Raw genomic sequence first — 27,748 nt, 5'->3', positions numbered from 1 at the left:
GATGCTGTTGGTGATGTTGTTGGTGATGTTGTTGGTGATGCTGTTGGTGATGCTGTTGGTGATGTTGTTGGTGATGTTGTTGGTGATGTTGTTGGTGATGTTGTTGGTGATGATGTTGGTGATGATGTTGGTGATGTTGTTGGTGATTTTGTTGGTGATGCTGTTGGTGATGTTGTTGGTGATGATGTTGGTGATATTGTTGGTGATGTTGTTGGTGATGTTAATGGTGATGCTGTTGGTGATGCTGTTGGTGATGCTGTTGGTGATGCTGTTGGTGATGTTGTTGGTGATGTTGTTGGTGATGTTGTTGGTGATGATGTTGGTCTTTGACAATCTTCTACTTTCTCTTTCTAAAGTGGCCAGATTTGCTGCAAATTAAAGCCAACTACACATCTATGTCTTGTAAACCATATCGAACACACAGCCCTCTGCGCATGCGTAGTTCGAGACTTAACGGTCCAGTTACCGCATGAAAGAAGAATCGTGACGTCTTTTTATACCTCCATTCATATCCCTCGACCAGGTTTTTGAAATCGGCTAGTAGAGGACGTACAACGTGGCAATACTTAAATGTCGTAATGTGCCCTGCTGGTATTTTGTGGCCAGGTACCAACGGATTAAATAAGGGACTACTCGATTACTTACGCGATTAAAAGGGTAAGGTTTTATTTCTAAATTAGGATTTTTACATTTTTGATTGTACGGCCAAACGATATAATCTACCTAACGAAGTGTACATGGGGGTTTCTAATTAGATCTAATTACAGCTAATCAGTTGTAGTGGCCTATATAGTAGAAACTTGAACGTCGGGTGTTAAAACTTTAATTATTTTTTAAAAATATTTTTCCAATTTATTTTGCTAGCCGTGATACAAAGTGATAATCTCAATCATCCTTTTAAAAAACCTCTCTTTACAATACTATTTAGTTAAAAGTTTGTGAGATATTATAGTTAAGCTTTTGTTGTTATGAGTTATTGTTCCCTTGTCTAAATGTACAATGTAAACAAAGTAGATTGAAACTATCCAAGTGTAACCATGTAACCATCCTTTGCTGTTTTCTGTCTTTCATTTTCGTATGCTCTCTGATCAAAGTAAAGATTTTCTCAAGATAAAGATATCTCACTTTTAAATCACATAAATATAAATTCATCAGTTTTAAATATATATGAAAAATAAATAAACCTTCAAATCGCTAAACTAAATATATAAATAAAATTAATTTTTAGAAATAAATCTTACAAGTAGATCTCATTTTTAAAAAAAAAAAACGTATATACATTTTATAAATACATTTTAAAAATACTTTTTATAGATAAATTATATAAATAAATCTTATTTTTAAAATCTCAAAATTAATCTTTAAAACGAATCTCTTAAATAAATCACATACATATATCATAAAATCTTATTATTTAAAAAAAAAACTGGTACAGGCATCTAATAAATATAGAAATTGCTTTTTTTTAAAAATAAAACGTGTTAATAAATCGAATAAGTCGTATAAATATATCTGACAAAAAAATCTTATTAAAAGTGTTGTGAATAAATCAACTACGTGTATAAATCTTCTTAAAGTTCACTACAGCTATGATGTGTTCAGGGGAGGTAACAGGATTTGGCTGAGTGATTTTCTACATAAGAGGTACACGGACCGAGACTTGAATGCTCTCGATTTATTTGATGGCCGTTTTTTTTAATAAAAATGATTATATCAAGTTAGCTGTGGGCGTAGTGTGGCGTGGTGTTATGCCATTATATCAAAAATTCTAAGGCGGATGGCTGGTAGATTTCTGTAGATGGATGATACATGGTCAGGGTTCATAGGTCACAAGAGGTAGCACGCTAGAGAGTTTTTTTTTTTAAATGGACACCTAAAGTGTAAGACAACAACATAAAACATCGATTCGGTGCCTAAGTAAACATACATACACATAAACACACAGATACACACAAACATTCACACACCTAGTCATTTTCGCACTTAGTCTCATAGACAATACAGATATGCATATATATATATATATATATATATATATATATATATATATATATATATATATATATATATATATATATATATATATACATGGCTCATGTATGCACAGATATATATATGTATATATATATATATATATATATATATATATATATATATATATATATATATAGGGCTCATGACAATGGAAAAAGGTTAGGTAATTAATCAATCATGAAATCCTAGCCCATCCTCCCTTCCATTATAGTTACACATCGTCACAATAAGCCAAAAACGTTGGCTTGGGTTTTTGAAAAAGTTTCAAAACACCCAGGGACTAAACTATCACACAATTTTCAAACGATCGATAAATTGATGTACAATATCAGCTAAAGTGTGATGATGTGGGGTTCAACATAGTCCGTGTAAGATGTGTCTGTCATAGTTTAATCATTTATTATTTGTGTGAGGTGTCAGAAACATTATCATCGGGTAGATAACAACAATCAGCTGACTTTGCCGAATTCCCACCTATTACTTCTTGTCTGATTAAGATGCTCACCAAGAACGTTTATTTTCAAGAAATAGAATTATGGTGGGCATAAAGCCGACAAGCTCTATACAACAACAAAATCCTAGTATATACGTGTTTAGTAACTCTTTATAACAATAGACACAATTATATAGTTTAAGTATATACGTGTTCAGTAACTCTTTATAACAATAGACACAATCATAAAGTTTAAGTAGGCCTACACCACAGAAATATAAAGTTAAATTGCACGCAATGCTTTGTAATAATTCAAGTGTTGTTGTGTTTCTAAATAATGTTCCATCGTTGTTGTGTGTCATTTTTTTTTGTCAAGGTGTGTGATCGATCAGCTTCATTTGGTTTCCCCCACAACTTCTCCTGTTACGTTGGTATTACCAGCTACCTGTTTAGCCTTTGTGTTGAATACTCCCCCGCATGTACCCAACAGTTCACAGAACAAATTGCAGCCAGCACTGCGGGCCATGTTCCCAGAGACCTTCGTTCTTTGATGGTTGTCTCACTTCGCTGACATCGAGGGGGCTATGCCATACAGTAATAAACCCATAATAGGATTTTATCGTTTGTTTTCAAGACGCCCCCTTACCCACCTGTTTGGCCTTTGTCTATGATACGCCCCCCTTACCCCCCCCCCCCCCCCCGACCTGTTGGGCTTTTGTTTATGAGACGCCCCCTACCCACCTGTTTGGGCCTTTGTCTATGAGACGCCCCCGTCAACTCCAGCAGCTTGGAACTAATTGTTCACCCAGAGTTGTCCACGGAAGGTTCCACCTTGTTGCACGTGAGGAGTGACTTCATTCTTTGAGGCTTGTCGAAATGTGAGGGGGTGGAGGTACGACTGAGTAGTGTTTTTTTTTTTTTGTGTGTGCAATATTAGGATTTGTATCTTTGTCGGCCTTATGGTATTACGGCCTTATGGACTGTCTGCCTTTTAAATGTCGGCCATAGGGCCTGTTGGCCTCATGTCAAGTCGGCTTTATTATATCGGCCTTTTGTCTATGTCGGCCTTTTGTCCATGTCGGCCTTTTGTCTTACACGTCTCGGTGTAATACAATATCACATAAACGTTGACATAATTATTACCATATTAAGTACAAATTTTATAGTGCTGTTACACACGCTTAGCTGCGTTCATTTGATGCGCAACTTAGTTCAGTTCTACGGTGCGATGCGTGTGCAGCGGGGAGGCGGGGGCGGTGTGTGTGTTGGGGGGGGGGGGGGGGGGGGTAACAACAGATTATGTGCTGAGGACATTTTTGTTGCATTAAGACATTGTCTTTTTGTGCTCGAACGGTAAAGTGTTTGGCTTGAAGCCTGAACTTCTTGAGATCGGAGCTCGATCCGGACTCCCGACTGTATGACGTCCTTGAGTCCACCCAGCTCTAATGAGTACCTATCTTAAATGTGGCTGGGCATAGCTCTGACCACACTAACCTATCAACAAATGAGCTCTATTTCATCTGCTCAACGGATTGCTAGGTCTAAAAAAGGAACTTTAGTAATTACTACGAGGTAAATTACTTTGTGTCTATGTTGTAAGTTTCCTAATGTCTTTAATCTGTCTTCAATCTGTCTTTGATCTGTCTTTGATCTGTCTTCAATCTGTCTTTGATCTGTCTTTGATCTGTCTTCAATCTGTCTTTGATCTGTCTTTGATCTGTCTTTAATCTGTCTTCGATCTGTCTTTGACCTGTCTTTGGCCTGTCTTCAGTCTGTCTCAACATGGCAGTGGTGTTGATGGGGTTTAAGGTTGCCACAGTGACGTGAAGGTGGTGTGGTCCAAAGTCTCAACACACGATGTTGGGGTGTTGTAAGTGGCGTCACTAGGTCGGGTGTCACCCGGCGTGGTAACCAAGGGTGTCACCCCACTCCGCCAACTACTACAATTTTTTTTTTTTTTTTTTTTTTTGGGACTTAATTTTTTAAAATAAACACAAAGACTAGTCGTTTTTTCTATGTATGGCTAGAATCGGATACTAATTAAAGCTGGGTGAACTCCGGAAAGTTACTCAAATTCTGGCCAGAGTTATCATTTGTGTGCTCTACTACTTGACCACGAATTCCACTCAATAAGTTAAAATGACGTAACAAAACCAGTTAAGGAAATGTAAAGTGAGCTGATTCAGGAAACACCCAATGAGGTGACGGGCAGCAGAGTTCTGGCAATGTTCTTATCTCGATAGCCTCCGGTACCACTTGAATCGCCGTACATGGCTGGGTTCTTTTGCTAGTCAAACTTGTGTAACAAGGTTGTTTCGTTTCTTTTTAAAGGCTGCTAAAAGCCGGGACACGTCTCAATGTATCGGGATTCTGATACACAAGATTTACACAGCAAAGGCCGTTAACTTCGTGTAGTATTCTTATGTTGTGTGTTTGAAAATGTCCAAATATAGTTTACATGACGTCATAATTTCCCAATGTCTTAAAATAAAAATAAAAGTGACATGTACTAGCCACAAAAGGAATAAGCTGGCGATTGTGAAAAAGTTATCTATTGTTCTGAAATAGCTCAGTAATCGGAGTAGTTTGAGGTTTTGCATTCTACACCCCCCCCCCCCCCCCCCCACCGGCACATAAACTTTGTGTATCGAGACATTAAGTATATCTGAATTTACATCAACATATCGTATATGAAATGTGAACAAACCTTATATGTCATGTAATATGTCTTAGTTTGGACCCGATCTAGACAATAACATGTCTGCTCCATACACAAAGACCAAACTCTACATCACTCTCCCCCCCCCCCCCCGCTGAATTTTACAAATCACATATAATTGTAGCATATTACATATATAACGGGCATTTACAGGGTTTCTTATAGACAATTTTCTGCGTGGGGAAGGGGGAGGTACTTGAAATTCCCGGGAACACTGGTAAAATGTATATTTTCTATCGAATTTTTTTCCCATATGTCCCTGGGTGCGGTGGGGGGGGGGGGGGGGTAGTAATTTTGAAAAGGGATCGATCTAATCATACGTCATCACGTATCAAAAGTACTGGCAGTAGGCTACAAATATTTCAAAGACGATCTAATTTCATTTAGCTTTGATATTTTGAGTTGTTTTTTTTAAATATTATGAATTAATCCACATATTTTTCATTCTCTTTTTAAATTAATTTTTGTCAATGCTCTAACTACGCGTCATGAAAGGCGCGGCATTGAGGGTATGTTCTATAAGGTGATGTCATGTTCAGTGCACCGTTTCGTAAGCCCAGCCTTTGTGTTTAATCAGCAAATAGCACTGTACAATCAGAAATCATTTGATTCGTGTCTTATGATGTTTGTTGAGTTTTAAAAACCCGACCTGGCGTTCCCAACCCCGGGACATGTTACTGTAGTCGAAGTGTTTAAACTGCAGAGAAAGGCCTTTCATTAGGCCGTTAACTTCATTTTATTCATCACCCCCCCCCCCACACACACACACTCGTGAAGTTTTTTTTATTAATCGCGAGTTATCTACCCTAGGAAAACTAAACAATATTGCAAGCACTTGCGAACGTAGGTAGCTTCTATTTGCCGTAAGTAAACGAAGTATTTGAAAAAATACCGATGTGCAATATAAAAATAAATAGTCTTACAAAGAACTTCTGCAAGAATTTATAAATGTAATAACGCCCATATAAGGAGGTTATATGTAGGATTAGTAATTTCTATATTTAAATATATCACGTGTTACGTCGCATGATTATCTGTTTTACAAGGTAAACGAAATATAGTAAGGATTAGAAGTACATAATATCTCTAATGTATTTATGTACTCAAAATAAAAGATATAAACTTTTGAATAGAACGCAAAATCTGTGTTTGGGCTGTGGGTTGTCGTCAGCTATAAGTTGTTAGACAGGGAGAAGATGATGTGTAGTTTTAGGCGAAAAGTTGTGTGACGTAGCTTTCGTGACTGACGTGGCTGTGCCATAAGGGATGGAAAGTTATAGAAACCCAAAAAAGTGACCAAAAAAGTGACATTTAAAAAAAAAAACTGACTTTTATTAAAACTATCATTTGTTTTCAAATGTGCTATTTCTTCTTAAATGTGACAATTGTTTAAAATGTTCAATTAAAAAAAAAGACATCCTTTTCAAAATATGAAATTCCTTCTAAAATTAATATATTTATAATGACAATTTTAAAATATAATATGACATGTTTTTTTTTTAAATCCTCCACTCTTTTCAATGACATTGCTTTAAAAACTTGACATTTCTTTCCAAGTACGGCATTTCATTAACCCACCCCTAGCTTCATTTAACGATTGAATGATAACAATGCTAATGTAGTTTTGTTATGTCACTTTTCATCCGTCACCATACCATTTCCTTCTTCCGACACGACAAAAAGAAGAGGCCTAATCTATACGCATGTTATATGTTAAAAACACAACATCACAACCCGTCTATCCCCGCGTTATATGATATCTTCATGGCTTAACTCCTATTTTTTTTTTTTTTTACGTTTTTACGTCAAGGCTAGGGCAGGGTGACACTGCCAACGATGTATTCTTGCATTGAATTGTCTGTCTCGCACACAGTGACGGATAAACGGTTGGGCTAAATAGGCAGCCGACCGAAGGCCCCGTTGCCATGTTTTACCCGTAATTTCTTTTATTTCCAATTTAATTATAATTTTCGGTGTTTTAAAACCACAAAAAGACAAAAATAGTAAAAATTTAATTACAAAAACAGACGAAGATGTAAAAATTAAAAAGCTAAAAAATATATCAAGTAGGTAGCTTTATTCATCTCGGAGATGTGGTCAATGGAGGAACTGACAAAGATATCATACAGCAGAATAAACTTTGCCCGCCAGGCGCTTGGCAACCTTAGAACGGTCTGGGAATCTTCAAATATCTCTTTAAAAAACTAAAATAATAATCTTTACCTCTAACTTTAAACCAGTCCAGCTCTATGGATCAGAGAAATGGAAAACAGCAGCGTCAACGACAAAAATAAACCAGACTTCTATAAATAAGTACATGCCTTAGAAGCATATTAAAAGTTAAACGACAAGACACAGTAAAAAAAAAACAAGCTATGGGAGATATGTGGACAGGAAATAATATGGGGGGGGGGGGGAATCGTGGAAGTTATTAGGGGATGAGGGGTCGGCGTGGTCGAGTCGGTAAAGCTCATGGTTGCCAAACCGAAAAGTCTCGAGTTCGAAACCACTATTTTAGGAGGGACAACTCCAAAATCAAACAACTGCTGCCTTGTAGTTTGTTCTTGGTTGGACAAAGGCTATGGAAGCAAATCCAAAAAGAAAAGCAGGCTGAAATCGTAGTCAATGGCCTCAATGGCGCATAACCAGTTGACACGTATCCTTAATTGTGATAGAGGCGTGGTCGAGTTGGCAAAAAGCACATGTTTGATAAATTCGAAAAAAAAAAGTCTGGAGTTCAAACCCTCTGGTAGATAAGTCTCGATCCCTTCCAACACTAAAAATTAAGAACGAAGAAGAAGATAAGGGGATGTATTCGGGAGAAGCTTAGTGAAGACACTGGCAGCACAACCAGAAACACCTTAAAATGGAGTCATCAGGTAAAAAACGACGAAGGTGTCAACTCAAGAAAACATTTCTACGCATCATGCTGGAGGAGGCTGAAAGGGTAGGGGGGGAGGGGGATGCGGGCAGAGCCGGCGTTAGGGGTACGCGGGGCCTATGGCCAACCATCCGCGCGGGGGCCTTACATTGTTTTCATTGGTGTATAATTAAAAACATGTACAGTGAGGCGTTTTTTTCTTTCTTCTCAACGCGAATTAATATTTATAACAATATATATGGTATTTTTAAGCTGCTTATCAATGTCGTATTAACATTAAGACACTGATTAACAAATAATTTGTTTACTTAGAAGTGCTTTTGAAACGTTGCTTGTTTCTGTTAAGGCTTTTTTGTTTGAAAATTAAAAAATAAAACAGATATAAGTTTGAGACACACATTAAAGAGACGATGAACGTCAGCTTCAAACCTGATTTTTTTTACATTAATGTTTATGAAAATCTTACCAGTACGTTCACAAACAAAGATCTACTTTTCTTGCCTTTCGTGAGGAAAATTCCATGATTATATCATCATAGTCCAAACTGGAGGCTATGTCTTTTTCTATTGACAGAATCGACAGGCCGCAGAGCCTGTCTTGGGGCATCGTTGACCCTCAAATAGTTCTTGATCAACTTCAGTTTGAAGAAACTTCTTCGGCGCTTGCCACTGTGACTGGAACTGTTAGCAAGATTATGTAGGCGATCTCCGTATTGGGAAAGGAATCCCGAATACTCCAAATGTACAAGTCCTTTAATTTGCTGTATTGCTACATCAAGTTGCATATCGGCTGATTGTAGCGAATTTTGTTGGGAATGAATTATCTTCGCCAGAATCATTTTCAGAATGGCCGCTTGATTTGTCCCTATTGTCAAAATTCGGGGGGTTTGCAGCTGACAATAAATGACTCGAGGATTCATTATTACCGTCACCACCACAAATGGTAGTACTCTCATTGTAGTCCTTTTTGTTACGTTCCACATTTGCGACATTGGAATCCACAACCAAATCAAAAAGGTTTTGTTGTTTCTTTGGATAGTATATGTACTTGTCCAACGCGCATGCTTGTGTTTTATCAAATTCTTCTCTTAAATTGCGTTTCCTCGCTTTTGATGCGAAATCTATCTCTGTCTCTTGTAGCCATGGTGCAGAGGAAAAATGGTGAAATAACTTTGAAGCAACGTTAAATCGTTCCACAGTGCCGGGTGATAGTATCAATATTTTCTAAATTTATCGAGTGTTAACAGTGGCATTCAAAGTGTGTGGATGCCGGGGAAAATAGCAAAACATTGATAGATTTCGGAATAAGCTCGAATTGTGAAAAACACTGTTTACGGCTATAGATATCCAAATGAAATGACTCTCAAATGTAATCACGGACGCTCAGTAGAGTGGAACACTGGGGGGGGGGGGGGGGTGACAGTTGGTGAGGTGAGGTGAAGGATAACTGTACATTTAAATCTATGTGATGCCAAACCCTAAAAAAAAAATCAGTTCGGGTACTACGTTACTGGATCTCTGACCGCAGCCATTCAAGAGAAGGTGCGTGTTTATATAGCATACACGTATTACATTACAGGTTAAGACCGTGTTCTCACAAGAGAAGGTTCGAGCCTATAATTAGAAAGTGAACCATGTGACAGCCAGCTTCATGTTATTTATGTGTTTCGCAACAGCATGCTCGGACTGCCTGTAATTTAGACGTTTTAGAAATCAGGAGAACTTTACCATAAAACAGTCTCGGCCCGATGTATCAAACAGTATAGACTTTATAATTTGTTTAGTGTGCCTACACTATTTTAAAACAAGAATCACTATGGTCTTAATTATTATACTAGATATCCCTACAATTAATTTAAATAAACATGTGCTTAATCACTTTACGAATACCGTTAAAGTTTACCAAAATGAAAATGGACATAATTACTGTATATGCCCTTTAAAAATATAAATATTAATACAAGTATAATGTATAATGTATTTAAAGATGACAATATATAAAATAAATATGAACATAATTACTGTATGGATGCCTATGAAACGTATCGTGGTGAATAAGCACAAAAGATGCCCATACAGTGCATAAATTATGATTTTAGGGATAAATACTCTGGATTTCTGGGGCATGTCCCCATTCGCTATCCCCCCCCCCCCCCCACCTCCTCTGCAAGCCATCATCAGGACACTGACTGTTTACTACAGGCACCCCCGCCTGCTCACTAAAAAAAAAAACGTCTTCGACGGTCCGCTTATAATAGGGTATCTGTTTACGTGTTTTTCCCGATTTTAACTCCCATGTCGGGTCAAGGGCTAATTCGCGACCGCCATCTCTAGTCACCTCAGGACAATTGCGAGTCGACCGTGCCAGCGATGTGTGACACTAATGTCTTCGTATCGAATAACGGTCTGTACCAGTCCATGTAGAGGATAACTCACTAACATCAGCCGTGGCCTCAGTTTTAACATCCAACAATTTCGGCCATTTAGTGTTTTTATTTTTTTTAATTTAATTCAGCAAAGATTATTTAAGTTTACAAACTAATTCAGGCAACAATGGCGTTGCTGAAGCGCGGGGCCCCTACAAGCGCGGGGCCTGGGGCGACCGCCCCGTTTGCCACCCCCTAACGCCGGCTCTGGATGCGGGACAGCTGAAAACTGTGGCAGGAGACTGTTGAGAGAGGAAGCTTTGAAATAGAAATATTCTAAAAGTGACTTTTATTATGTCTTTTTTTTAATTGCAGAATGGACATTTATTTGTCTTTAATATCAAACATTTGTAAAGTATTTTTAAAAATATCAAACTTCTGTAAGGTTTTTTTTTTAAATTGTCTAACTTTTGTTACATTTGTTATTTAAATCTAAATGTGTAACAGTTATGTATTTTTAATATTTAACTTATGTTACGTTTCTTTTTAAAGTCCCTCCCCTCATACAATGTCCTCATCTAGCTTTAGTGGATAATTGTATCCACTCTGTCTACCCGTATCCACATGCTCTTTTTATTAGTCTTATCACCACCATCTAACCCCATCACAAATAATATGTCACTGTTGCGTATGACAAAATCAGCTGAACAAAGACATACAAAATCCACACAGACAAATGGCTGGCGTTTATTATGGAACTTGTCATATATGTTATCTTACTCTCCAATCAGATTGGGCGGGGGGGGGGGGGTGCTGGCTGTGACGCCATTCTTGCCGTACTAGTAGGGGTCTATACAGGGCGTGTTCGAAATGATGTATGTTTGATAAAAGCGTATTATCCGAGAGCTAGCGAAGCGAGAAATCTCTCAAGCAGAACGTGGTTTTTTTTAAATGTGGGTTGAGACCTCTTCACGTCATCCCTGGATGGTCTTGTCGTTTTTGTTCTGTCTGTAGATTTTGTCAAAACATTGGTGTTTATGTGTTGTAAGACACGTCGTTATAGAGATAGTTCATTAATTGCGCTAGACACGTCTAAATATATTGCACTGCTTGTGTAAGCGTTAATCGCAGCTAGATTGGCTGATATATAACATTACATGTATATCAGTTAATGTCAGCTAGATATGCTGATATATTACACTACATGTATATCAATGTAAGCTAGATTGGCTAATCTATTACATTACTTGTATAACAGTTAATGTCAGCTAGATTGGCTTATATATTACACTATTTGTATATCAGTTAATGTCAGCAAGATTAGCTGATATATTATATTACGTGTATAACCTTACAATTAAAGAGAAATAACGTCAGCACTATATCCAGCCACCTTCACCTCCCCTAACCTGTGTCAGGTACCAATTATAACTGAGCAGACTAAAGGCCCTGAATTTGCGACTTTTGAGTTAGCAGTCGTGCGCTCTAAGCACCGACTCATTCAAATACTGAATTGTTCATGAGCAAACACTTCCGACTATTAGGAAACAATTCGGAAACTTTCCGTTTGCTATATATAATAAACATATATGTAAAACAGAACAGTACCCTATGTACCACATGTTATAGGCCTACTGCATTTCCTACGATTTCACCACATCGTATCATATTATTTTATTTCTAACTGCGTCATTTTGTTAATTTAAATCATGAGAATGAGAAAATACATTTTTATCATCATTAGATAAAAGCTGAACAAGAAAATAAAACGAACTTGCTTTCTTAAATAAAATATTATTTTGTCGCTCATAAGATCCCTTGTATATTATAGCGACCAAAGCTTTTTATTTAAAAAAAAAGTTAGTTTTATTTTCTCATGTTCAGTGCATTTAAAAGCTTATAATTATGCATACATTTTATATTTGCTTTATTGTTCATGTTTTAGTCCTTCGTTCTAAGATTTCCCCATAAAGAAAATAAACCGGGAGTGATCTCCCCTAAACTTTCTCGAATATTCTTATATAACACTACCGGGATGGCAACTCGGGATATAGACATGATTACTTTCTCGTTTGCGAAGTATAGAGGAAGTATTGTGCAAAATAAAATCTAGATTATTAAAAATCTCGACGTTTTAAGGCACGAAAAAAATTGTAAGTGTTCCGCTAATACAATGTAGTTGATCTGTAGTTAGGGTATTCAGTCATGCCAAAAAAACTACGCTTCATCATTTTATTTTGTACGCCATATCACATATTTATACCTTATAGGTTAAAAATAATTGAAAGAAGTTCCCTGATTAATGACAATTAACAAATAATGTATTGACAGGTTTCAAAAAATTAGAGGGGGGGGGGCGATAAATGACGTCATACTAGGGCTGAAGATTCGGAATTGACGATGTGTTACATGGGGGAAGGGGAAAGGGTTCAGAAAGTGTGACGTTTAAAAAGTAATGTTGGAAAAATAATTCTAGCCGTTATTTCGCATTTTTAAAAGGCTGCTTTAAAAAATGTAATAGAGATTAATGAATGTATTCAATGTTGGTGGAGGTCAGTCGATATTTTACGAAGAAATCGATGTTTAAAAAATAAAAACTGCAGTTTTGAAGGGGGGGGGGGGGATAGGCTGAGGTGAGACGTCATATATTTTTGTAACATGTGTGACGACGGGGAGGGGGTGGAAATAATTTTAAAAAGCGTCATGTCATTTATGGCTAACCCCTCATCCATGTATTTAACTCCGATGGACAGGGTATGTATGTATAATGTAATGTAATGTATGTAATGTAACGTTATGTAATATAATGGTATGTAATGTAATGACTGTGTTGCCTATACTTACAATACTCGATGTTTTCTACCTTGTTTGACCTCTGACCTTCTTGTGCCATGTTGCAGGGGTCAGGAGTGACATGACATGACGACACCATGTCTGGTGGCGTTCATTTCTGTTTTCATTCTCTGCTCTACGCCAGGGTCAAGGTCTCAGACGACTCTGATGACAACGCCATGTAAGTACACCCACACACCCACACACACCTCACACATCCCATACCTCACACCCACACACACGCACACCCACTACATACACACCGACACACCCCACACCACACCACACCGCACACACACTCGCACATACCGCACACACGCACCCTCACACATCCCCCCACACACACACGCACCGCCACACCACACCGCACTCACGTTCATACACACCCCCGACACACACTCGCACATAACTCACACACACACCCTCACACACACGCACACCTACACACACATCCTCACAAATAAACAAATACACACTTCACCACATACACCTGAAAATTTAAATTGAAAAAATTTAATGTGAACAAAAGTTAACTTAAACGTCTCCCAAAACCGAATTTAATGTAAACTAATGTTAGCCGCTCTTCAGCCCTACAAATGTTAACTACTCCCAAGATATAACGTAAATAAATGTTAAATGCTCCCAAAGTATGACGCAAACAAATGTTAACTTCTCCTAAAGTATAACGTAAACAAATGTTAACTTCTCCCAACATATAACGTAAACAAATGTTAAATTTTCCAACATATTACGTAAACAAATGCTAAATTCCCCAACATATAACGTAAACAAATGTTAAATTCCCCAACATATAACGTAAACAAATATTAACTTCTCCCTACATATAAAGTACACAAATGTTAACTTCTCCCAACATTTAACGTAAACAATTGATGTTGACCTGTCCCCAGCCCCACTAGCGCATGACGTATTTTTCCTGATCGACTGCAGCGAGTCTGTAGGGCAGGCCAACTTCCAGGCACTCTTGAACCAGATCTTGGACGTCTACATCAAACAATGGCCGATAGGAGAGGATCAGGTGAGGGAAGATCGACACATACACACACACATACACACACATACACACACATACACATACAAATATATATATATATATATATATATATATATATATATATATATATATATATATATATATATATATATATATATATATATATATATATATATATATACATATATATATATATATACATATACATATATAAATATATATATATATATATATATATATATATATATATATATATATATATATATATATATATATATATATATATATAATATTGCCTGAAATTGTATACGGCTCTAACCGTGGTGGTGTGTGTTCCCTAGGTACGTGTAGGTGTGATAGCCTTCTCCACGACCTTCACCATGGTTGCTTTAACTGGCAACCTCACACAGCTGGAGCAGCAGGTCCCTACCCTGTTCTATGAGGGACGAGGCACCAACACGTATATAGCTTTTGATCAAGCTAGGACTTCACTGATGGTGAGCACAATTTGGGTTGCACGCAACTATTTAAAACACAATACAATAGTATCATTACAAACGTGATTCAAAACTTAGAATAACCTTCAAAATACCTAAAAAAATATAGTATTATGATACTTAAGTATATGAAGAAAAAGAAAACCGACTACTGTAGGCTAACTTTTGTATAGATATGTTTCCGTTTAGGGTAGGCTAACTTTTGTAAAGAAATGTTTCCGTTTACTGTATGCTAACTTTTGTAAAGAAATGTTTCCGTTTACTGTAGGCTAACTTTTGTATAGATGTGTTTCCGTTAACTGTAGGCTAACTTTTGTAAAGATCTAGGTATGACGTATGTTTCCGTTTTTTTTCACTTCAGTCTAGCAGACAACCTGGCAGACAGCAACACGTGATCGTCATTACAGATGGAGTGTCAAGGTTTCCATCGGTCACCAAAGCTGTACGTATATCACGTGTTTTGATTGGTCCAATCATAGCAGAGTTTGAAATAAATAAAAAAAGCTCATAGTAATAGTATACAAAAAATGTTCTCCTATAGTCTTTATTAACCAACTTTTATGAAGTCTATTCGTCTGTTATAGTGTACTCATTTGTTAATGTAGAAGGTAGTATCCTAACATCCTTTCCTAAACATCATTCCCTAAGTCCATTTAACATCATTCTATAAATATCAGCTCCTTAATATCACACCCTAAACATCATAATCTTAACATCACATCGTATTCATCATCATCCTTATTCTATATTCACATCATCATCATCTTAGTACCACACCATATACAACATCATCTTAACACAACCTAAACATCATTATTTTATCATAACATCGTTAACAGCGTTTTTATATCATCTTATTGTGAACATCATCTTAGCACCACCCCTTAGACATCAGCTTAGTACAACACCCTAAATATCATCTTAAATATCATCTTAACATCACAACCTAAACTTCATTATTTTATAATTACATCATAATCACCATCAGCTTAGCATCACACCATGAACATCACCACAATAACTTCGCATACGAAATACCATTCCCCTTACCAGAGCACTCTGATATAATTTTAAACCTAGCCCTTTAGCGTCGTTTCCTAAACATCAAGTCCATAACATCAGCTTAATGAAACTCAGACACCTTGATATATTTGATTCAGCTTTATAAAACTCAGACATCACGATATATTTTATAATCAGCTTTATAAAACTCAGACATCACGATATATTTTATAATCAGCTTTATAAAACTCAGACATCACGATATATTTGATTCAGCTTAATAAAACTCAGACACCTTGATATATTTGATTCCGCTTTATAAAACTCAGACATCTTGATATATTTGATAATCAGCTTTATAAAACTCAGACATCACGATATATTTGATAATCAGCTTTATAAAACTCAGACATCTTGATATATTTGATCCATGTGTATCCCTCCCTCACAGAACGCTGAGAAGCTCCGGAACGACGGGGTGGACATGTGGGCCATTGGCGTGGGTGGGGACTTCAGGGTGCTGGAACTGGCGTGGTACACAGGGGACATCCTCCACGTCTCCGCCACCCCCACGTTCGGCGTCCTGCCGGATATAGGCATCAACATTCCAGGTAGAGATTTTTGTTACTGTAGTCACGTGATAGGTGTCTCGGGATGATGGGCTTAACGTCCCAAGCGTGAGGTCATCATCTAAAATGTTCGACTCGACGAGCGACTCCTGCTCGCGTTTTTCCCGCACAAACACGCAGTCCGCCATCTTGATGAAATAGATTTTTCAAACAAAATTTTCTATTTTTAAATCTTATCTACCAAATCTAGTCAAGAAAACTGTCAGACAAGACGCTCCATACGGCCGTCATATTGATATGTTCATTTGACCTCCTCACATGAAGGGATTTTCATGTCAACTTTTGATTCAAACATCTGTAATGTCCACGGTTTGGATGATGTAAAAAAAAAACAGATCGGGATAAATGGATCCCAGGAATCTACTTAAAGATTGTGTTTTAGCTACTGAGGTCTCACAAAACGTTGGGATAAAAAAAATTTCGATTACTTCAAATACATTGTAGATAATTTCAAATAGATGCCAGATCACCTAAAATAAATGTCCGATTACTTGAAGCAAATGTCTTATTTTAAACAGACATCAGAGTATTTCAAATTGATTTCAAATAAATATAAGAATACTTTATGTTACATAAATGCTTATATATATATATATATATATATATATATATATAAATAAATAATTATATATATATATATATATATATATATATATATATATATATATATATATATATATATATATTTGTATAAGTATAAGTATATGCATATATATGTATATATATATATATATATATATATATATATACATATATGTGTAATTTTGAATCTTAATAACTGTTTATATGTCATCAGTGGTCCAAACCACAACAGCGCCACCTGTCATCACCCCAACAAGTGTCACCAGCAGCGACATTCTGGCATCGTCGTCCAGGTCTAGCCTGATTACTTCCCTTGGGGCGACAACCGGAACACAAGCCCCTACGTCATCAACCGGACCTACGTCATCAACCGGACCTACGTCATCAACACTGCAGTCTACCGGCTTTGCATCCGTTTCGTCATCTTTCGCTCAGAGCCCAACCACCAATCTACAACCCTCGCAGACGGTCATTCAAGGAACATCTTCTTCCGCTCAGAGTGGATTACTGAACCCAACCACCACTGTAGTGCAGAACCCAACCACCAGTGGAGTACAGAGAGCAACCACCAATCTTCCACCAGCACCATCTACGACCAGTTTCGAAACGTCAGCGTCGCTTGTTGGATCGACGTCCACTGCACAAATCTCGTCTTCAAAAACGTCAAACCTCGCTAGTTCAGTAGGGGCGACAACTGGATACATCTCAAGTTCTCCGATTTCTCCACCTTCCCCGTCATCTCTGCAAGCTTCAGCCTCCCAAATCAGCTCTTCTACACCAACCTCACCAGTCAACCCAACACCATCGAGCACAACCTTCCAGAACTCTCAACTCACCTTATCAGCATCCCAGCAACCCCCTGCTCCCACCTCTACACTCAACCCTTCTTCTCCCCAAAGCTCATCTATGTTGACTACCGGTAAATTATCCAGCACGGCTACCATCATCTCACAACAGACAACGCAGACCACACTAATTAACCCTTCATTACCCACCACACTAATTAACCCTTCATCCCCCACAAACTTTCCAGCCTCCACCACAGTCCCCATCCTAACAACCCCACCCACCACTGGAATACCCACCACGGGATTCACCACAACCCCACAGCTTTCCCGCACAACACTTTCGCCATCCACCACCGTCTTCAACTCACCAACTGCATCAACCACCGTCTTCAACTCACCAACTGCATCCACCACCGTCTTCAACTCACCAACTGCATCAACCACCGTCTGGATATCCGCCTCTAGAACCACGACACTGTCCCCCATCACAATGTCCACGTTAGCGCCTTCATCGTCCAGACTTCCGTCGAGTCTGAGCACCACTGCAACAACGCCGATGAGGTCGTCAAGAATGTCCTCCAGCGCGTGGCATACGACACACACGGTGCAGCCAAGTTACACGTCATCAATCATCCCAACCCCAACACAGTCCCACTGGCCTTCCTCCACAGACGTGCCTATAAACAGGGGCGTCCTTGACGACGGAAGTACCAACTTTGATGATCTTGAAAACGGTAGGTGTCGTGTAAAAATAGATTCGTTTTCTTTTTCCATTCATTTTGCTAGTTGTTTTTTTTTTCTTTAAATAATTTAAATAGCGTGCTTAGTTCATTAGTCATTCATTTGACTTGCTACTGTGGTCTATTTAACACGTCACATGCAAATTTTAATGAGTAACGAATGTGTTATTTAAGGTTTGCCGTATTACAGTACTAAGAATCGCCTCTTTTAGAATGGACATTAAATATTATCTTTTAAGGGGAAAAATACATATTTAAATTTAAATGAATTGGATTATTTATCAAATTGACAGTAGTATTGTTGAAATAATAAATTGACCGTTGAAATAATAAATTGACCGTTGAAATAATAAATTGACCGTTGAAATAATAAATTGACCGTTTTATTGTTGTAATGATAAATTGACCATATTAATGATTAGTTGACCGTTGTAATGTTGTGATAAATTAACCGTTGTAATGATAAATTCGTTGTAATGTTGCAATTGACCTTTGTATTCTTGTAATGACATATTGACTTGTATTGTATATTTGTAATGAAATATTCTGTCTGTCCTCTCTCAGCTGGTATCTGCTGCGGTGCTGTGGCCAGGAGCGGGTTCGGATACGTCTCGCACCCCACTGACCTCGACAAGTACATCCAGTGTCACAGGTCACAGAACAAGGTCACGGCCGCTGTCAGGACATGTCCTATAGGACAAAGCTGGAGCCAGGACTGGCTTAAATGTGTCAATCCCTGGTCCAGCTGTGAGGGTAAGTTTTATGTTTCTTGGGGGTCGTCCTACTCTTAGGGGTCGGTCTTGGGGTCATCCCAGGGGTCGTCCTACTCTCAGGGGTCGTCCCAGTGGTCGTCCTACTCCCAGGGGTCGGTCTTGGGGTCATCCCAGGGGTCGTCCTACTCTCAGGGGTCGTCCTAGTGGTCAACCTAGGGGTCGTCACAGGGGTCGTCCAAGTGGTCATCCCAGGGGTCGTCCCAGTGGTCGTCCTACTCCCAGGGGTCGGTCTTGGGGTCATCCAGGGGTCGTCCTAGTGGTCAACCTAGAGTCGTCACAGGGGTCGTCCTAGTGGTGGTCCTAGGGGTCAACCTAGGGGTCATCACACGGGTCGTCCTAGTTTTGATCCCAGGGGTCATCCTAGGGGTGGTCCTATGGTCCTCGTTAAGATCGTTCATAAAAGACGTCACGCTTTTTAAAAAGATCTCCCCCCTCCCCACCCTAATCGTCACAGTCAGACCCCCCTAAAATGACGTCACACTCAGCCTACCATCAACCACCCCCCCCCCCCCCCACTCATTTCCTCTTTAAACTGACCTTTTTAAACAGCAATTTGTTTATAAAATATTAAGTGAGCAGGATTGATCAATTTGTATTACAATTTACAAAAAAAACTCCTTTAAGAATTGCAAAATAAACAGCTTAAATTCAGCTTCAGACATTGCTTTTTAAAAAAAACCTAAAAGTGTGTCGTCACACTTTCCTACAACACTTTATGTACCTGTATAACAAGATCTTATATACATATACAAAGACCTTACATACCCGTATAATGAAACCTTATATATCGTACGTCGAGACATTAAATACCGTAAGAGGAGACCTTGTATCTATATAACGAGACCTTATATATCTGTATACCGGGACCTTATAATCTGTATAACAAGACCTTATATATCTGTATAAAGAAACCTTATATATCCTTATAACGAGACCTTATATATATGTTTAACGAGACCTTATATATCTGTATAACAAGACCTTATATACCCGTATAATGAAACCTTGTATATCTCACGTCGAGACATTAAATACCGTAAGAGGAGACCTTACATATCTGTATGACTAGCATTGCCGACGCCAGGTTATTAAGCGCCCTAGGCAAAACTTATTAAAGCGCCCCCTTTCACACAAATAAATTACTAAAACATATGCGTTAGAAAAAAAATCATTAAAAGTGAGATATTAATTTATTATCAATTGCATAAACGTTAAATGTAGACATCAAAATCAAATTTTACTTGCCTCCTTCGTTGCAAAAGTTTGTACTAATTCCTCCAATTCCAGTTTGCAAGCGTAATCACGTTTTATTGAAATTGTTGCTAAGTCCACGAGTCTACTTTGTACTTTATGACATAGCGCCACCCACCCCCCCCCCCCCCTTAGAAAATTGTAAGTGCTTCCCCCCCCCCCCCCCCATCCCTCCTGGGGGGAAAAGTCTGGGAAAAAAATCACTGAAAAAAAAAGTTCTTGTAGTGTTCGACTCTCTGCAGTCCTCCCAAGGTGAGTTCCAAAACGGAACTTACCTGTTTTAAGCTTGACTGTTTTTACTTATTATTGTTAAATGTCTATAATGTGTGTTTATGTTACGCTTTATTTGTTTTTAAAAAATAAAAGGTTATAAATGTTATAGATTCCAGCCTAAAATTGTTATATATGAATCCTTTAGGAGAGGGTGAAAAATATGAAAAGACAATTAATTACATGTTTAATGTACGACTAAGACTCAGTGGCGTAGCGAGGTCGGGTGTCACCCGGTGCGGCACTTAATGGTGTCACCCCCCAGAAGCGTAGCGACCCTTCCCGGGCAAAATCTTTCAAATTTTCGATTTGCACCCCCCCCCCTCAAACTTTCGATTTGCACCCCCCCCCCCCACCCTCAAGACTTATCGATATACTCTACTAGATCTAGTAAGGCCTACTACATTCACATCACATATCAAAGTTCGATACCTAAACATAACTAGACTCGATGCTCCAGAACTACGAACCAACTCGTTTAACTTCACCAAGCTCTAGGAACGGTACTCCCAATCAACTACGATTTCACTGGACCTACTACTACACTTTAACGGTCAAATAATTCGATACCTTAATACCACAAGAATCAATACTCCCGAAGTCCAGAACTACGATACGTATCATCTACATTCTCATTTCTCTACTACCAATCAGATTCCACTAGACTCTAGACCTTCAACCAAACAACAGCCAAATAAAAAATACAACACTTTAACACTTAGATACTTTATACCTACGAAACCATATCAGCAACAGCCTTCCGTCGTTATTCCCAAATCTAAACGATTCATCCAAACTTACCAAATAAGTGACAGTACTTTAAACACCCCGTCATTACAAAACTCTATACACCAGAGTTTCTTCCAGGCATCTCTTTGGAAGAAAGTCTACCGACCCCCCCCCCCCCCCCCCCGAGAAAAAAGTCTGGAAAAATCACTGCCAGGACATATTTCTGATTCAAAGTCAGAGAAAACGAGACTTAGTTGGTGGCCCATACTCCAGCAGGACAGAGAACTCTGGAGAGCTGTAGTTGGTGGTCCATACTCCAGCAGGACAGAGAACTCTGGAGAGCTGTTGTTGGTGGCCCATACTCCAGCAGGACAGAGAACTCTGGAGAGCTGTTGTTGGTGGCCCATACTCCAGCAGGACAGAGAACTCTGGAGAACCTGGGCAGCAACTTAGCTCGCCAGAGTTCTCTGTACTGGGCCATTGAATGACGCTGATCCACATGTGATCCTGTTTGGTCATGTCTACGTCAAGTTCTGAACACCAGGTGTTTTGTAGCATTTCATTTGCCTTTCTTACCCTGGGTGTGATCCCTGTTCATCGCCATCTCCTTACGATTTCTTCTTAGCCGTGAGTTGGTAGGTCTTTAGCCGTGAGTTGGTAGGTCTTTAGCCGTGAGTTGGTAGGTCTTTAGCCGTGAGTTGGTAGGTCTTTTGCCGTGAGTTGGTAGGTCTTTAGCCGTGAATTGGTAGGTCTTTAGCCGTAAATTGGTAGGTCTTTAGCCGTGAGTTGGTAGGTCTTTAGTCGTGAATTGGTAGGTCTTTAGCCGTGAATTGGTAGGTCTTTAGCCGTGAGTTGGTAGGTCTTTAGCCGTGAATTGGTAGGTCTTTAGCCGTGAGTTGGTAGGTCTTTAGCCGTGAGTTGGTAGGTCTTTAGCCGTGAGTTGGTAGGTCTTTAGCCGTGAGTTGGTAGGTCTTTAGCCGTGAGTTGGTAGGTCTTTAGCCGTGAGTTGGTAGGTCTTTAGCCGTGAGTTGGTAGGTCTTTAGCCGTGAGTTGGTAGGTCTATTGCTGAAAGTTCGTGTTGTTTGTGGTGTCTAGGATGATTCTACTCACCCGGCTGTTATTGAATGTCTAGGCTCTTATGTTTATAGCCCTGAACACCCCTCTATCTGGGGCGGACAGGCCCGCCGATCTACCGGGAAAATCCTGGTGGGCCCCATGAAACTGTGCAGCAGTAAATATTCCTATTTATGTTTTCATATTTTTTTTCTAACAATGTGTTGGTATTTTTCCACTTTACCTTTTCTATCCCTTAATTCCAAAGTGTAACATTGTAGGCCCTATTTGATGGGGAAAAATCACAATGGAAATTTCAATCTAGAGTTGAGGGCCCCTTTGAAAATTTCCTGCGCCTTTTGGACACAGCCAGTGCACCCCTACCCTCTATGTGTTTAAAAACAAATGCAGTTCTCTTGTTTGTAAATTGATGTATAATTGATGTATAATTGATGTATAATTGATGTATAATTGATGTATAATTGATATATAATTGATGTATAATTGATGTATAATTGATGTTCCTCAGATGCGTGTAGAAGAAAAGAAGACGGCCTCACATACAAGATGGCCGGCAAATGTGGGTTATACTGGGAATGTTCAAATGGACTTTCAGTGGTCAGAAGTTGTAGACCACAGGAGGCTTACGTGGCAAATCGAGGCTGTGTCTATCAGCCAAACTGCAAATACATCAACATCAAGTCCGATGCTTGCGGTGGATCGGGTAAGGTTTAACCATTTTAAATTAACTTTTCGTTTTCTTCCTTGCTTTAGTCTTCTTTAATTTTTTTTCTGTCGTTATTTTGAACTTCACAAATTGGGTTGATAGTCAACTCTAGTGTTCTGAAATAAATTCGCTGAGTTTCAAAAGAATTTTGTACTAATGGCTAATTCTAGCTAAATAAAGAGGCCAGAAAAATGTGAATTTTTAGATTAATAGTTCATTTCTATTCAATATGTATTTTATTCATTATAAATAACTTTTAATTATGAAAATTTCTAATCTATTTCTAGATGCGTGATTGATAGTTTATTTCCATCATTATATATTTTATTCCTGATAAATAATTTTGATCTATTTCTAGATGTGTATTGATAGTTTATATCTATTCAATATATATTTTATTCCTAATAAATATATTTCATCTACTTCTAGATGTGTGATTGACAGTTTCTTTCTATTCAATATATATTTTATTCCTAATAAATATCTTTGATCTATCTCTAGATGTGTGATTGACAGTTTCTATCTATTCAATATATATTTTATTCCTAATAAATATCTTTGATCTATCTCTAGATGTGTGTGACCTAAAGCCACTGCGGTACAATGCTGGCTACAAAATAAAGCTGAACGTTGGTTGGGCTGCCATTCCTTGCTTGTACCATACCCAGTTTGATTTGGCCTCCTGTTCGTGTAGACCAAAGCACAGTTTTTACAAAGGTTGGCATTGTTAGAATTAGACTCATAGGCCTACTCTCGTAGGAAAAAAAATAGTCTAATAAGAAATAACCTAAGGCTTATGATATATAGGTCTATGTCTTGTGGGTAAAGTGAATTACAGTAATCCTTTTTCACTAGACCCTGCATGACCAATGACATAAAAAAATATAAAAAAACTGATGAATACAAAAATACCCTCCTTTTTTACTTTTCAGACTGCAGATGGGCAGCTTCATTAGGCCCCACAACTAAAATCTCCAACAATAGAAACAACAATAGCAACAGCACTGACCTAGACACAAACCAGCATATGATGATGTATATATCGGAGTCCTCGTTCAGACCTTTTGCCTTAAAGTTCCAGTTCAGGACCGTAGCAGGGCGAGAGGAAGTGATTTTACAGTCAAAAGAGTGTGACCAAGGGGGACAACTAGTTGTCTCTGCAGACAATGTAACAATCAACGTACAGATATTTTCAGATGCAGATGATTCTCTGGAAGCATCGCTGCCACTAGAGGTATGCAGTAGTTTTATGTCAGTTATTTTGGTTAATTTGTTAGTGAAATATTCATACAGATATATATATTCACAAATATACAAAATATAATTAGTCTATGTATAATATATACATATATATATACATATATACATATATACATATATACATATATACACACACACACACACATATATATATATATATATATATATATATATATATATATATATATATATATATATATATATATATATATATATATATATATATATATATATGTATATATGTATATATACATATATACATATATACACACACACATATATATATATACACATATATGCATATATATACATATATACATACATATATATGCATATATATATATATATATATATATATATATATATATATATATATATATATATATATATATATATATATATATATATATATATATATATATATATATGTGTGTGTGTGTGTGTGTGTGTGTGTATGCATGTGTGGTTATTGAAATTATAAGCTAGTTTATTTACTGCTTAAAAAAACTTTATTGTTTGAACTGTATCGTCACACTCCATTTAATAGATTGTTGCATTACACTTGAACTATTTTGATTTATTACTGTAAACATTTTTTTTTTGTTATGTTTGATGAAAGGGATTAGAAGGGGAGTGGCTTGAGGTGACAGTTGTATACTCCAGGGGTGAGCTGTCTATAGAGGTCACTGGGGGAGACCTAACATACACCTCATTCACTAAAGGTGAGATCAGGTTTGATTAAGGTTAGGATTATGTACACATTATATAATAAGAGGAGAATGAAGGATGTTTATCATTCTGTTATAATTGTATATGGGGTATGGTGGTGAAGTAATCAGAATTATATAAAACGCCATTTTTTTTTTAATCTACAATCTTTGGAAAGGTTGGATGAATAAGCAAACTCCTTACATATTATCAATTTAAGGTTTTGCAATCATTTGTAATAAAAATGTAACAAATTTTCTTTAAAGTTATGGAATAATCTAAATTTTTATAGTACCAAATGGTGCACATTTTATTTTGGTTTCTTTTAGGGGAGGGTGAGAGTCATGTCAGGTGCACTGGTTTATCACATGACAGAGTTGTGATTTAGATTGATCAATATGTTTCAAATATGTGATCATCAACTGTATACACTGTGTTGTGGTCATTAGCATTACATGTTATATCTTTACATGTTATATCCTTGTCAATATGTACCTATGGAGCTACACATTGACTTCTTAACTGCTAAAATTTAACTCTTTTTATGAAGTTCAAAAACTTGTAAATAAAAAAATAAAAAAATAAAGCAATGTTAATGTGGGCTTTTTTTTTATTGGTGAAATTTTTATAAAATAGGTTTTTACTCAAGAATATATAGTATGAACATTTATAGGCCTACTTACTCTAGAACAATAAATTACTAAAATAATTGCTTCTATTTGTCTTTTATTCTAAAAGGGATTAGAATAATCAGTGCACTAATACAAATTAAAAGCTGGAGATATAAAAATTTATTTTAATTCTTTTAAACATCTTTATTTCCAGGTGGACTAATTTAATATTTTAAACATCTTAATTTCCAGGTGGACTAATTTAATATTTTAAACATCTTAATTTCCAGGTGGACTAATTTAATATTTTAAACATCTTAATTTCCAGGTGGACCAATTTAATATTTTAAACATCTTAATTTCCAGGTGGACTAATTTAATATTTTAAACATCTTAATTTCCAGGTGGACTAATTTAATATTTTAAACATCTTAATTTCCAGGTGGACCAATTTAATATTTTAAACATCTTTATTTCCAGGTGGACGAATTTAATATTTTAAACATCTTTATTTCCAGGTGGACTAATTTAATATTTTAAACATCTTTATTTCCAGGTGGACCAATTTAATATTTTAAACATCTTAATTTCCAGGTGGACCAATTTAATATTTTAAACATCTTAATTTCCAGGTGGACCTCTTATTCAGTTTGGACTTTGTGGTTGGGATTTCGGAACTTCCGGTGTTCTTGAAGGAATGTCCGATTTTACAGGTGAAATTAGACAGGTGAGTTGGTAAACACAATTTTGTTTATATTGTTCCCTTTTTGAACCTGATGATCCATGGAGTAAGTGAAGTAGAGTACACCTGTTCCTGTGACCTCAGCATATGAAGGGATAGTGTAGTTAGCACTATGCCTAGCTGCCTTTACTTTCCCTAACGTGAGTTAGGTACCCATCATGGACATTTTACTGACATGATACCAGATTCGAACTCAAGACTTTTGGGTTAGCAGTCTAGCGCTCTACTGCTAGGCCATGCTGTCACTGTTTATGTATTAGAGAATTTGTATTAAAAATTAAGTTTTTACTTATCCTTGTTCTGGGACGGAGTGGTCTAGCGGTAGAGGGCTGGACTGCTAGCCAGTAAGTCTCGAGTTCGAATCCGGGTTCAAGTCACTAGACCATCCCTGAGTCCAAATAACTCTGATGGGTACCTAACTCACATTAGGGAAAGTAAAGGTGGCTGAGCATAGTGCTGACCACATTATCTCTTCATATGCTGAGGTCACAGAAACAAGTGAACTCAACTTCACTTGCTCCATAGACCACCAGGTTTGAAAGTGAAACTTTTACTTTTTTATCCTTGTTCAAATGCTGTCATTTTAAGAAGCCTTATTTGCTTTTATTGCTTTTGAGGACTAGTTACAAAAATAATGTTTTAAATTAGTTCAAATATTTTATAAGCCATTGACACAATGGTGATACTATATTGCTTATATTGCCAAGTTAGCATTTACAATTATGAAGAAATATTATTTTCTAAAAATTAATCTTCAATATTTCAAACTTTTTATTTCAATTACAGATGCAAATGTCAAGATGCTTTCAACAAGGATTTTAAATTTTCTAACAAGTCTCAAAATGGAAGCTTGAAATTTTCCTGTTATTCTCAACAAAGATTTTAAAATCTAACAAGTCTCAAAATGGAAGCTGCTTGTTCCTTTATGTTTTCCTGTTATTTTCCGGTTAGACTAGAATTTTGTTGGCACATAGTTTATTTACTTTCAAATACTGGTACACTGATCAAATTGTAAATTAAATTTTTTATAAATTTGAATTCTGGTTGAATATGTGTAGTATATTCCAGTTTTAATGTGATTTTAGTCACTTAAAAATACCAAATTAA

General features: G+C 37.2%; 1 protein-coding gene across 1 annotated transcript; it reads left to right on the top strand.

Annotated features, from left to right (window-relative positions):
- Positions 1 to 507: 507 nt before the first annotated feature.
- LOC131936783 (uncharacterized) lies at positions 508 to 27,748 on the top strand. The gene is made up of 14 exons (XM_059293852.1): positions 508 to 658; positions 13,335 to 13,445; positions 14,176 to 14,303; positions 14,621 to 14,776; positions 15,138 to 15,218; positions 16,230 to 16,389; positions 17,204 to 18,511; positions 19,082 to 19,270; positions 23,123 to 23,317; positions 23,894 to 24,037; positions 24,253 to 24,554; positions 25,200 to 25,302; positions 26,532 to 26,626; positions 27,428 to 27,748. Exons 2-14 carry the CDS (start codon positions 13,352 to 13,354, stop codon positions 27,461 to 27,463), a joined length of 2,991 nt encoding a protein of 996 aa, XP_059149835.1. The 5' UTR covers positions 508 to 658; positions 13,335 to 13,351; the 3' UTR covers positions 27,464 to 27,748.

Source organism: Physella acuta, unplaced genomic scaffold, assembly GCF_028476545.2.
Source record: "Physella acuta isolate Inbredline_101_S28 unplaced genomic scaffold, ASM2847654v3 ptg000016l, whole genome shotgun sequence".
NCBI lineage: Eukaryota > Metazoa > Mollusca > Gastropoda > Physidae > Physella > Physella acuta.
This window is presented reverse-complemented; position numbering and strand designations above follow the sequence as displayed.

What these genes read in the sequence shown, in the direction of transcription:
- LOC131936783 (XM_059293852.1), top strand. Translation starts at nt 13,352, where the DNA reads ATGACGACACCATGTCTGGTGGCGTTCATTTCTGTTTTCATTCTCTGC. An exon ending in TTCCATCGGTCACCAAAGCT is followed by an intron (nt 15,219 to 16,229) that starts GTACGTATATCA and finishes CCTCCCTCACAG; the next exon opens with AACGCTGAGAAGCTCCGGAA. An exon ending in CTTTGATGATCTTGAAAACG is followed by an intron (nt 18,512 to 19,081) that starts GTAGGTGTCGTG and finishes GTCCTCTCTCAG; the next exon opens with CTGGTATCTGCTGCGGTGCT.